General features: G+C 48.4%; 1 protein-coding gene across 2 annotated transcripts in view; it reads left to right on the forward strand.

The window, feature by feature from the left end:
* The window catches only part of GPC3 (glypican 3), a 202436-nt gene that overhangs the window by 138759 nt on the left and 50835 nt on the right, over nt 1-12842 (forward strand). For both annotated transcript variants that reach the window (XM_019492767.2, XM_059732903.1), the window contains exon 6: nt 2166-2286. In XM_019492767.2, the coding sequence (XP_019348312.2) occupies nt 2166-2286 (121 nt within the window). The remainder of the gene's footprint in view (nt 1-2165; nt 2287-12842) is intronic.

The following is a 12842-nucleotide window of genomic DNA, read 5'->3' on the forward strand; positions in this document are numbered from 1 at the left end:
TGCACATCTGCACTAAGACAGGTGTTTTGCATCTCTCCGGGGTGGCAGGGCCTTCCCTTGCATGGTCCTGGGGTGGTGAGATGTCATTCTTTCCCTTCATGTTACTAATCAGGTAAACTCTCTTAGACTCTCCATGCTCGGTAACTCATCTTACTGACCCTTATTACCAGACCCCTTGGCCTATCGCATCCCTTCGGGTCGTCCTTGCATGGCACGCTGTAGTCTGGAGAGGGTCTGATTTTGCAACCGTTGCCCAGAGAAAACCAGAAAAAATGCGTATTCCCCAGAACAGCTCCGTGCTTCCTAGATCTGTGGGAGTTGAGCTCTAAGAGTTTGGAAAACTTTATTTTTTTCCCCCCAGCAATAATGCATCTTTGTTTCTCAAAACCAAATTTGCAGAATAACCAGAAATTTCTCAGGGCATCCAGCAAGTGAAGCCTAACTAATACTCACTGTTAACGGGGCTTGGAGCTGACGAGAAATTCATTCTTGCCCAGCTGGTCTAATGGGCAGGTGTGCGAATGCCTTGGGGCTGAACACGTTTTTGCACATGCGTGAGATTAAGCATGGTTGTTTGTTTGGAGGGGCAGGATTTGTGTGTCTAATTTGCCCGAGATAAGCTTGTAGTAGTGCAGTCTTTCCACAAGATGGTGCTCGGGGAATATTGATTCTCATGTCGCTGCAGGCCAAGCATTTATTTAGGAACGCATGGTGTACCGACCTCCTTTCCTTTCAAATCATGATCTCTGCGGCCCAGTCCATAATTGCTGTGCTAGAGTAATTCAAAATTCACAATAATCTTCCAGGTTTTAGGGCAGAAACTGCATTGTCGGCTTGGATAGGAAAGCTGTAGCGTGCTGTGTTCAACCTCAGTTTTAAGCAGCAAATAATCACCAACTCCACTGTGTAGTTGGGAGTTGAGGCCTAGAGGGAACCTTTTCGATCATGGAGTTTGACATCTCTTAATACCATAGGTCCTTGAATGATATCTTAATACCACAAGTCCCATAGGACCCCTATATTGAATCCAATATCTGGTGTTTGGTCAGAGTGATGTCCAGAATTCGCAAAACGGCATCTGGGCTGGAAATGCAGAGCCTCCAAGAGATGGAGAGTCCACCACTTGGCTTTTGGCTGTATTAAAACACTGTTCTCTTGAATGGGCTTGTTTTACTGATAGCAAGGTATGACAGCACCCCTCCCACTGCTCGCTATTCTCTCAATCTTTGCAGTGATATCTTTACTTCTGGATCGTCTGTTAAAACGCCGAATGGAGTTGGGCCTCATACCAACCCATGCTGAACCCCCCAGAGACACTGTCTTTCAAGGGTGGTTCCCGATGGATGGTGATTTTTTTTTTGTAGATAAGCCAGTTCATAATCTATTCAGTTTGTAATCTATTGAACTGTATAGTTAATCATTTTAAAATCAAAATGCTGTGCAGTACTAAGTCTAGTAGTCCTTTATAAAAGTCCAAAGCATAGCACATCTACCAACCCAACGTGCGAGCTCAACAAAAAAAGTGAAATCAGGTTTATTTGGCAACACCTATTTTCTATAAAGCATGTTGCATTCCTTATATTCATAATGCTGTATTTATTACACTCCTGGCCCTTAATCCTTTATTAATAAAAAGTCTGCATCAGCGTATCCATTCTTTTGCAAAGGATGGTTATGATGCTAATGAGTCTTTAGTCCTCCAGGTCTCCCTGTTTATTCTTCTTGAATATGGGCCCACGGTTAGCAGTCTTCCAGTCTTTTCCTGCATCTGCCAAGATTTTTTGCAGATGAATGTCAGCAGGCCAGATTTCCTCAGTCATGTTTTTTATGTTGGTGCCGTTTTATCTGTGACTGTTTGTTTAAAAAGTTTTCAGTAGCAGATGTTATTAATAAATGTTGCTTAACATCCTTCTTGGTTACTAATGGCCTGGAAAGTACGCCTTCATCCTTATGTGATGCGGGTATGCGGTCCAGTTCCTTTGCAAAGGCAGAATGGAAATATTTACTGAATGTGGCCGCCCTTTCTGTGTTGTCATGAACAGCTTGAGCATCTCCAGCTGCTGAACGGGCCTCTGTCATTGCTAGGATGCCTCTGGGGCCTGTTGCACGCAAGCAATCTCCTTATGGATCAGGTGCCCCATCTTCTCTTGTGTTCGCTTTGGCAGGTACAGTCACCCGGTCGTGCGCAATGGAGCGAAAGCCCAGGCTGGCAACCACGAGATGAAAATGAAGGGCCCGGAGCCAGTGATTAGTCAGATTATCGACAAGCTGAAGCACATCAACCAGGTGGGTGCGGGCTTGAAGGTTGTCCCGTCCGTCCTACTTCTCCCATTCCTGTGCTCCTTTGGGTGAATGCAATCCAAGTGGGTGTGATGGGCCACTGGCCCTGCTATTTACTCACGGGAGAGATTGTGGCAAGGTCAGTGGCGAGGATGGGATCTGTGCCCAGCTCCATCCACCCCGGTTCCTTGATGCTCTCCAGAGCTGGAAGCTGTCCTGGGAGGCTGCTCCAGACACATCCCCAGTGCCCACGCAGACCTGGGGATGTGGGGAGCCACCTCCCAGGCAAGTAGCCCAGCTAGGTCAGAGCTGCAGGAAGCTCTCAGGTGGCTGGGGCTGGTTCCCTGGGTGGAAAATGCAGAGCTGAAAAAACCCCAGAGGATCCACTGTGGCTGCACCACTGCTCCCAGTTCCCTCGAGCAAGCACCACTGTTAAGGACCAGTGACAGGCTGGTCCTGCATGGTGTAACGAGGCTCGGGAACGCACCCGTTACCCTCCAGAGACTGAAGCCAGCCCGTGGGATCTGCTCCTGCAGGAAGCCGTGATGCCAAGCACCACAGCTGGGTCCTGAATAGGACTGGTGGGTGAATAGAAAACTAAGGACAACCCCCACTAAGTTATATAAGTGGGGCAGGGGACTTCTTGCACACCCCCAGTTCTGTATTTGTGGTTTTGTGTGTTCTCCTGCCCTGCAGAAGATGAAGCAGAGTGGAGTAGGCTGTCCTTGCTGCATTTAGGGGGAAGCTGCCCGAGGATAGTTGCCCATTCCCGTGGAACAGGAGCGGACCCCCGGAGCGGCTCGTGTGCGTGGAGTCCCGCTCCAGACCTGCCCTTTTTATGGAAGTCTGCCTGAGCCCCAGGATAAGGGTGAATGCAATAATAACCAAATCCTGAGCTTTGTGTCATACGCTGATGGTTGCAGGGCCCCGGCAGGAATGGCTGTTCCTTACCCAATTTTTGGGGAGGTTTTACCTTCATTCGAAGTGGGGGCTGCTGGCTTTTTTGCATACCACCTGGCAGGTGTGAGGGACTGTGCTCTCAGCTGGTGTTTTTATCCTAGATAGTCTTAACATGGAAATAAATCAAAATTCCTCCAGCAGAGCCCTGGGACCACATTCAATCCTGGCAATGCTCCCCCTTGCAGTCTGCAGGCACCAGTTTCTCAGGCCAATATCTCAGGGCAAGGCCCTGGGTTGGCTTCCTTTAGCTTAGGGGTTGATCATTGTACCCAGAGGTTGTAAACTCACCATCCTTGGAGGTGTTTAAGCCCCAGGTAGACAAAGCCTTGGCTGAGATGACGCAGTTGGGGCTGGCCCTGCTTGGAGCAGGGGGTTGGACTGGATGTGACCTCCTGAGGTCCCTTCCACCCTCATTTTCCATGATTATATGATCATTCCCCATTATGTTTCTCCATGTAGTCTAGTGTCGGCTTCTCCCCTTATCCCAAACCTGCAGGACTCTGCTCTCATCCCTGCTTTGCTACGTTGGACCTAGATGCAGCTGCTTGTCAGATGTGACTTGTTGGCCAGGTTGGGGGGCACAGGTTGCTGGGGACGTGTGGCTTTGGGAAAGTCAAGCGATAACACGCCCTTGGAGACAGCAGCTGCAGGGCAAGGTCTGCGGCGGGGAGAGCTGGCTTGGCCTCTTGCCCGCAGGAAGGAGGGGTTTTACACCCATCAGGTAATAAAAGACCACTTCAGGTTAAAACAAACACGGCTTATCAGGCTGCCAGGCAAGTAGGCATGCTCTTTCCTGATGCTAACCTCAGCTTTCTCGCTCCAGTGCATGCCACGGCACTGTTTTCATAGCATTTCCCAGTTTAATCCTGCTGACCTCAGACACAGGCATGCCTCATTACCCCTCGGCTGGGTGGAGCAGCCGGCCGCTTTGCGCTCGTACGAAGATGATGCACAGCAGCCGCGCTTAGCATCGAGGGAGCAGGCCCTCGGCGTTGCTCCATGACCGTGCCCGCTCGCATCGTAAAGCGATGCAAACGGCCAGCAGCGCACAATGATTAAAAGGGAAATAAAGTATAATCAGCTCCCTGTAGAACCGGGAAGAGGGCAGGTTTCAACCTGCAGGAGATGATAATGTTTTGCCGTGCACAGCGAGGGGGAGAGGCGCGCTGAACCGAACGTGGTTATTAGCATGCTTGAAACTGCTGACACCAAGCGGTTGTGAAACGCCGGCTGCCGGGCTGGGTCGAGTTATTGGTCTGCTCATGGAGTTGGAGGTGGTGGGTAAACACGGCACGGCTGCATGCAGCTGTACAAAGCTGTGGACTTTGCCCATCACCCCTGGTCTAGCAAAAAGTCAGGGGTGGGATATGGCCATCGCCGCCGACCCTCACACACTGCTTCTGTTTGCTTTCAGAGCTGGAAAATACGAAGGGATTTTCTTGTTGCGTAGGAAAATCTGAGAGTACAGAGACTCCAGATGCTTCCGTGAAGGTTGTTTTGTGGAGGGGAAGGTCAGGTCTGGCCACGAAATAAAAATGGTGAATGTCACGTTTGGGAAGCGAAAGGCAATCCTCAAGAAGCGACTCGTTAGGAACCCGTCTCTTAGGTCTGGGACGGACGTTGCATAAACCAGTTTGAACCAAATCAGTTCAGTTGGATACTACATTCAACCAGGTAGATCTCAAACCAGTTTCAGCCATTTCAAACTGGTTTATGCGCACTGAACGTCTGTTCTGTTACAGGTTTAAACCGGTTTCTGATCACTTAAACCGGTTTATGTGTAATGTCTGTCCCTAGTCTGAATGTCAGAGTCCTTAGATTAAGGTGAAAGGTTCAGATCCAGCTAAAAAGGAAATTTGGGTGTTACTGAAACTTGGGTTTTTGGGGGTTGAATCTCACCATAGTCCCTAGGCACAGGAATAGGGCTGGCAGGGACCCCCCGGGGTCTTCTAGTGCAGCCCCCTGCCTGGGGCAGGCCCATCCTTGGTCCCACTGAGGTCTTCCTGTCTCTCCCCCGTATCTGGAGAGCACCATGAATTAATTCCACAGTGGAGGAGGTGTGAGAAGGATTTGATGTCTAGTTATATTCCTCTTCAGATCTAGAAAGCAGCGTGGACTCCCAGGTTGAAGGAGAGGTGAGGACAGCATTGTTTTTAAGGAGGTGCCTGCAGATTTTCAGGGCGCACTGGAGCTGCTGTCCAGCTAGATGCAAAGACTTGGTGTGTCTACTACAAACCCTCTCAATTAACTGCACAGGAAAAGTGGAGTGGATGTACAGCACATAACGCATGCCTCGCAGGGAACGAGTGTCTAGTTACTTCAGAGGAAGTGAGAAGTAAATATGCACCGGAGAAAGGTATGCTGGTGTCTGCTGCCCTCACCCATGTCACTGGGCTTGGTGCTTGCTCAGTGCAAGTGGGCTCCTACTAACCAGATGCTGCAATAGCAACACCTACTTTGGGCAGCCAACTTGGGAGAAGTTACTGCAGAGTAATTTCAACGGCAGAGTGAAATTGGGGCTGTAGAAACCGTCCTGTGTCTGCACCTTATCTGCTCAGATTTCCGATATGCATTTCCCACGGTATCCAGTAGATGGGCACAGCACATTGCAAATGCTTCTAGTCTGTGGTTTTGTTTGGAGGAGGTCCAGTCCTGATGCCAGACATGTAGGTACCCAGGACAGGTCTACACTGCACCGGGAGAAGCAGTGCATGAGCCTGTGCAGCGTGCTGTGCCAACACAGCTATGTTGCTGCCGTTGCCCAAGCTAGCTTGGATAGCTGCAGCCCGGCTTCCCATGTACCCGTACCCATACCTACTGTTTGAGTTGGGCTCCAGGCTGTTTTCTTATTCCTGGATATTAAGAGGTATAATTTTACAAAGCTTTAGCCTGTATTTATGCACTGCTGTGCATGCTCCTCGAGAAGAAGTCTTCTCAAAGGGTGACAAGACTTCAAAAGTCTTTGGAGCATGCTTAAATTTGGCGAATAAATTGTGTGGTCCGGTCACTCATGACCTTCTCAGTGTGGATGCAAATAAATGCATTTGTATCCTGCAACAGGCACGTGCAATATTCTCCTCTGTGTGTGCATTTTGCTTTTATTGAGAAGCAGTTTCTAAACAAATTGTTCTCGCCCTTGTTCTTACACTCGAATGGCATGTCCAGAGGCTGGAAGGAATCAATCAAGTGGATATTATGCAAAAGCGAAATAAAGAGGTCTGCCTGAGTTTTATTAGCCCAGTTTAACAACCTTTTAAAACATAAGAAGTATAACATTTTGAGAGAGCTTGACATCTCAGTCAGATCTTTTTTGGAACGAGTCACGCTCCAAAATTCCTGCTAATCGGCTGGAAGCGCCGGACCGTCTTTGTTTCCATTTCTCCGTCTGATTTGTGGGTGGTTCTATTTTTTGTCGCTCCGTGGGCGAGCTGATTTATTATCGTCAGGCTGGAACTGGGAATTTTTGGATCCCGTTGCATTTTTATCAGTTGTGATTTGGAGTTATTTTTGCTCCACGCCCAGCAGCACTTATATCTCGTCCATAAATATTAGTATTGCTATCTCAGCTGGGAGGCCAGGGGTCACTTTTGGGGAAATAAGTCTGAACCAATCCGCCATTTGGTTTCTCGGAGCGGGTGAGGTCACTCTCTAACTAGATGGGTTTTTGCTCGTCCGTGTTGGAAGCAGCCGGACTGATGGTTGAAACCGCAGAGTGTATTCAGCGGCAGTGCAGGTTGCTTGTCCTGACAGCTTTGCTTGTCACAGAATAATAAGCTTGAAGCTTCTGCTTAGATTTGTCCTCCGTGCAGCTTGGCTTCCTTCCCGCAGGGGGATTCGGTACGGCTGGCAGCAGGACGGCACCTGCTGCGTGTTTCTCAGGTGGCAAGTTGCTGCTTCTTGCTTTGACCAGGTCTCTTGTGTCAAACCCCTCAACTATCCTGCGTGCTGTGAGGTGCGTGCACCTCTGGGAGCGTAGGAGAAGGGCGAGGGATGTTCATTCCCTGTGAGAGTGGGGGTAAAGATTTTAACGCAAGAACCGTGCCCATAGTCGCCGTGGTGTGTACAAGCGCCCCTTGTCTCTAGCAAGGAGCACCTTCCCCAGAGCCAAGCCATCTTGGCAGCTTCTAGCTCCTGGTCAGGAAGGGGGACTTACCCTCAGGAGCCTTCCAGCTCTTTTTCTTCCTATTTCCATCAAGCCTCACATTTCCTCATGGCTGAGGGGGGCCAGAGCCCAGCTACTTGGCTTCTGTCGAGAGCCCCTCCACGCCAACCCCTCCAACCAGGTCTGTGCATTATCAACTGATGCTTCTGGTGCCAGACTTCTGCTGTTCTGTCCTGTTCTTGGGTCTGAACCAGATAGGAGCAGTTGCCCGTCCACAAAGGGACAGCTTTCAGTCCCCAAGCGTGGTGTAGATTTGGGGCTGTGAATGCCAGTCTTGCATAGGAGCCGGTGTGGGAAGGGGGGCATGGTTGCAGGCACACCCTGCAACAGGTAGGCACGCAGTGACTGGCTCGACATCTCACAAGAAGTCTGTGGCAGGGCAGAGAAAGCAAATCACGTCTCCTGTATCTAGGCTAAAGCCTGCCCCCGGCCCATGGTGGGGTCTGGAAAAACGTAGCATTGCTGCTGGGACCGTCCTAGAAAGGAGAATGCCATTTTGAAACAGTGCACGCTCAGAAGTAAAAGAAACCCCTCCAAGGAGCACGAAGTGTGGGAGATGTGCTGCTACAAGACTGGAAGGCCTGGAAACAGATTGCACGCTGGAGTTCAGAGCCCGTTTAGAATATTTCAGCGATACTGTGGCTTGACAGCTCTTTGGTTTGCACATCAAACGATCCATAATTTATTATAGCGTTTAGGGACTGTGTTTTTATCATATTGCATATTCTCCAGCCAAAAATCTAACTACCACATAAGCTCTTGAAAAAACCCCCCTCTGGGAATCAGAATCCAGGCAATATGTTTTCTCCAGCCCTGAGAAACTAACTTTGATTTATTTCTTGGAATATGAAGGGAGTATACAGTGCTTTGCAATATTGTCCTTTGCTTTGCAGAGTAAATTCTCACTGCTTTCCTTCATGTTACTGCTGCGTGGCCCCAATCCTGCAGCGGTGAGGGGGCACATTGCAGCTCTCCGCGAGGGACACGTTCGTGGTTTTTGTGGTAGGATCAGAGTCAAAATGTTGACATTGCAGAGGCAGTAAAACTCCTCGTTCTGGGGCAAAGGGAAAACCAGGCGGAGGTGAAAGAGCAGCCACAAAACAATAGCGGGAAGCATGTAAAACATGCCCCAAAGTTTAAACAGTCTCAATGAAAGACAGTTCGATCAACTAGCGCATTCTGCATTTCCTTCTGAGTTTTAATCAAATGCTTCTCTGCGGCCTTGTCGCTGAGAGAGGGCACCGGGGAGGTCACACACAAGTTAATTTGGAAAGAGGCCAAAAGGCCACAGCTTTATTGAGCCAATGTAACCAAGATATGCCTGGGAACTATGTGATACCTCTGTGCTTGAAGTGTCCTGCAGGCCTCAGATCAAAATATTGACTCCCAAGGGATCTACCAGTCTAGGTCGGTTCGTTTCCCTACAAACTCATCTTAGCAAAAGCTTGACCGTATTGGGTCCTGAAAGGGGTCGGGGCACGTGACCCTCGATCCCTTCCACCCCTGTGACTCGGTGATAATTAAGATTGTTGTGAAGCCCATGCCCGCTGCATAGGAAAGCAGCAAATACGGTGCCTGAAAGATGTTGGGTTTGCTACCCTTCTTATACTGGAGACTGCTACGCAGAAAGATGCAGCAAGGGAAGTTGAGGTTGGATATGAGACAAAACTTTCTCACTAGGAGGGTGGTGAAGCACTGGAACAGGTCACCCAGAGAGGTGGTGGCATCTCCGTCCTTGGAGGTGTTGAAGACCTGGGTAGACAAAGCCTTGGCCTGGATGATGCAGTTGGGCCTGGTCCTGCTTGGAGCAGGGGTTGGATAGACGTGACCTCCTGAGCTCCCTTCCCACCTGAATTTTCTACGATTGTACAAAAAGGGGATGGGGAAGAGTAGATCTTGGCATTGGCCATTAGGGATAACACGATTGCACTTTCGACTGTACCCGTCACCCTTCATTGAAGGTTGTCGCAGCATTCCTGACTCCGGCTATGGGAGTGCCGGGAATTCGTTGTGCGCCAGGTTGCGAGGCGCACGCCCAAGGCACCTTTACCAGGAGCAGCACAGCTGTTGTGACACCGCTCTACAGGGCGAGGGCAGGGGATGATCTGCGTGGCAAAGCTTTTAAAGTGTGTTTTGAGATACCCTGTGGAGTTCACAAGTCTTCCAAAGTAGATTTTCCACTGTGGAAAACGCACAGCACTGACAGACTCGGGAATTGCCTCCCAACATGTCCCGTACGGCTTTGCCAGGCCTACTATTTCCATCGCATTTTAATTCAGTAAGCAAATGAGACAGCACAGTAATTAGAACAACGTGTAAAATGCCTGGTTTCAAATAAAATGCCGCGCACAGTTGATCGGTGAACGGATGGTATCGAACAGCGTATAACACTACGTCTCGCTTTCGGCCAATTCCTTGCTTTTAAATCGCCTCTTCTTTTGGAGCGGCAGTACCTGGATATCTGCATATTTGCCAACGCACTTCTTAAAGCCTCAAAAGAAGTTTAATGAACAAAATAGTCGCCTGGGCACGCCTTTTTGCGCAGCTTTATTAAACAGTTCATTACAATTAAAATATTAAAACCACATGCTGCTGAACACAACCAGATATTGCAGTTAATATTTTTTTTCTGAGGCTGTTCAATAAAATAACAGATGATTTTTATTTTAATGATAAATGTCTTTTGGAATGTATCGAGCTAATTCCTTTTTTTTTCCCCCCCAACTATACAGAATAATCTATAGCTCCACCAAGTCTATGGCTGGTATTTAAAGACTAACTACATTGTCCTTTTGTGACTCAGAGTCACTCATTGGTTCTCGTTAACATACCATTGTAAATACTCTCTCACCGGCTCCAACTCCATATGGAAGCAGCAATTACTAGACTTCTGCTAGGCCAGTTAAATCAGTGGAAGTGTGACATGTTCTAACTAAAACATAATTAGGTTCAAACATATCTTGTTGGTTTTTTTTTCTTCATTCCAAAAATATTCTTCTTCTTCTTTGACATTTTCAAGGCAATGCAACATTTCCTTATGCTGGCGCTTGTCATATATCAGGGCTGTATCTGCAAACAGCCCCTCTTTGTCAGGTTTATGGTGAGAATGCTATAAGAATAGGTTGCACTGAGTGGGGTTTTTTTTTTTTTATCAGCCTCGAGATTAATTGAGCTGCTTTATTAGACTATTACTGGCTAAGGAATTACTTGGGCTCTGATTGAGTGACTTAAGGTTTCGTGATTGTTGTTCTTACAGCCTTCCATTACACATCGAGGATCATAGAGTGGGTACTATTAAATGCTACACGTTTACTGCTCAAGGCAGTTAAATTTACTGTGGAATTCGAGGCATTTCCCATTTTAAGTATAGGGAACGGTATGAAAGCGGTGGTAAAAGTCAAGCCCCGGGCTGCCATTGCTTCTCAAGCACAGTCCCGCAAGGATGCAGTTCCCTCCCAGGCGGAGGGCTCGTACAATACCCGCGTGTCGATGAAGTCCAGCGTAGGCGCTCCAGAGCGGACGTGGCGGTGCATCTCTCTAAGGCTGGCCCTCTGCATGGAAATGCCCCCTGTCGTATTGGGTGTGGGTCCTGTTCTTCAAGTCAAGAGAACAATTCCCCATAAAGTCAATGAGGGCAGGATCGGGCCAGAGGTTTCAGAAGGACTGAAGGGCGTTGCAGATAGCTTTTACCCGTTTGTGTGCTTGGTATTTTTCACGGGATGGAAAGGCAGCGGTGGTCCTTCAACAGGGAAGGAAAGTAGCCACTTTTGCTGCAGCCCCCAAATGTCTGTCCTTAGCACTGGGCTTTAAACAGAGGTGGGAGCGCAATGGGAAGTGGGCTCTTGGATGTCAGCGATCACGTGAAACAACAGTTATAAAGATGAAAAGGAAACATCCTTTTTTTGCGCGTTCCCCAACCCCATTTCTCCTCCCCCCCCGCAGCCTTTCCTTCTTGCTAATCAGACCTTCCTGCCTGTGAATCCTTGTATTCAGCAGTGATGGTCTGGCCATCATCTAGTATCCACCTTGAACCAGCTCCATGGTGGTTGAGTTGGGTGACAATGAGCTTTCTTGTAACTGAGTCTCATAATTTCTTGTTCACAGCATCACTGATCAGCAGTCGAGTGGCTTGGAAGGAACCAGCAACGGCGGGCTGGCTCTCTGTTATATAGGATATAGTAAAACCAGGTGGTGTTTTTAGTATTTATGTGTTTCAGGGATTTATATAGTTTCACTCCCTCCTTCAAACTCTCCTTGTGCCAATGGCTCCAGGAAAAAACCTGACATTGGTTAGGCTACTAATGCACTCAGATCGCTGCCTGCCAGGATGGCCAGTATCATCCCATCATTTTTTGGTGATCCCTGTAGGGATCTGTTTGTTGTACAAAAAAATAGATCCTTATAAATAGCCCATTTCGGGAGCTCTTCTGTTACTATTATTAACTGCTTATCATTTCCTTGTTCCTTCCTACCAGTCTCTCTTCACTTATTGTTGCTTGTGTTAAATTGTTAGCTTTTTGGCAGGTAGGAACCTTTTTTTTTTTTTTTGGACAGTATGAAGTGTGATGGTCTAGGATGATGATTAATGAATACTCTTCTTTCGTAGGGTGTCAGATATCAACTTCCAGATCTATGAGCCGCTGTCCGGTCTTATCGCTCAATGTGCAAATTCCCATTACCCCGCCTGGGCATTTTTTGTAAAGATTGCGGCTTTTGATTTAAGTGCTCGGCTGTTTTCTTGTGAACAATGCTGACAAGACGCATAGCAAGGGGCAAAATTCGTGGAGACGAATGGATGTTTTGTTCTCAACTTCTTCGTGGCCCCGTTTTCACTCTGTGCTGTCACATCCTGTGACTTAGTTGAGCCATTTCACCTTGGCGCGGCCTCCCCTTTGCATGGCTTCATACCTCTGAGAGAGCAGGAGAAAAGGGAGGGGAAAATTTGCTTTTTTTTCTCCTAGTTTCAGTCCTGATATCGGCTGGGGCTTGTGTGTGCCGCTCACACAGAGAGGGCAGGGGCTGTCAGCTGCGTCCTGCAGCACGTGTGCTTGAAACAATGCAGTGGAAATAAGTTTTTTGGAGGAAAAAAAGACTTTGTAAAAGTGATTCATTTGTTTTGCAGTAAAACACGCGGCTGATGCACCTTGGTGACTTAAACTCCAGATATCCTGTTGGCTTAGCTGAGTGCTGCCCTGTCCGGAAGGAAAGAAACTCGTGTAGCACAAAGAACAACAGCAATGGCGTGCCCTGCTGCCAGGTGAAGAGGCACCGACCATTACTTTGAGCTTGGTGCAATGATGGAGCAGCAAAAGGCATGTTGCGACCAGCCTGAATAATTTGGGGGAAACGCCTTTTAGTCCTGCAGAGTAGAAGACGGTTTGTGTGATGCTGGATGATCAAGTACCGGTGGGTCCGCGATCAAGAACCACGTCCATCAAGC

Source organism: Alligator mississippiensis, chromosome 8 (assembly GCF_030867095.1).
Source record: "Alligator mississippiensis isolate rAllMis1 chromosome 8, rAllMis1, whole genome shotgun sequence".
NCBI classification, from domain to species: domain Eukaryota; kingdom Metazoa; phylum Chordata; order Crocodylia; family Alligatoridae; genus Alligator; species Alligator mississippiensis.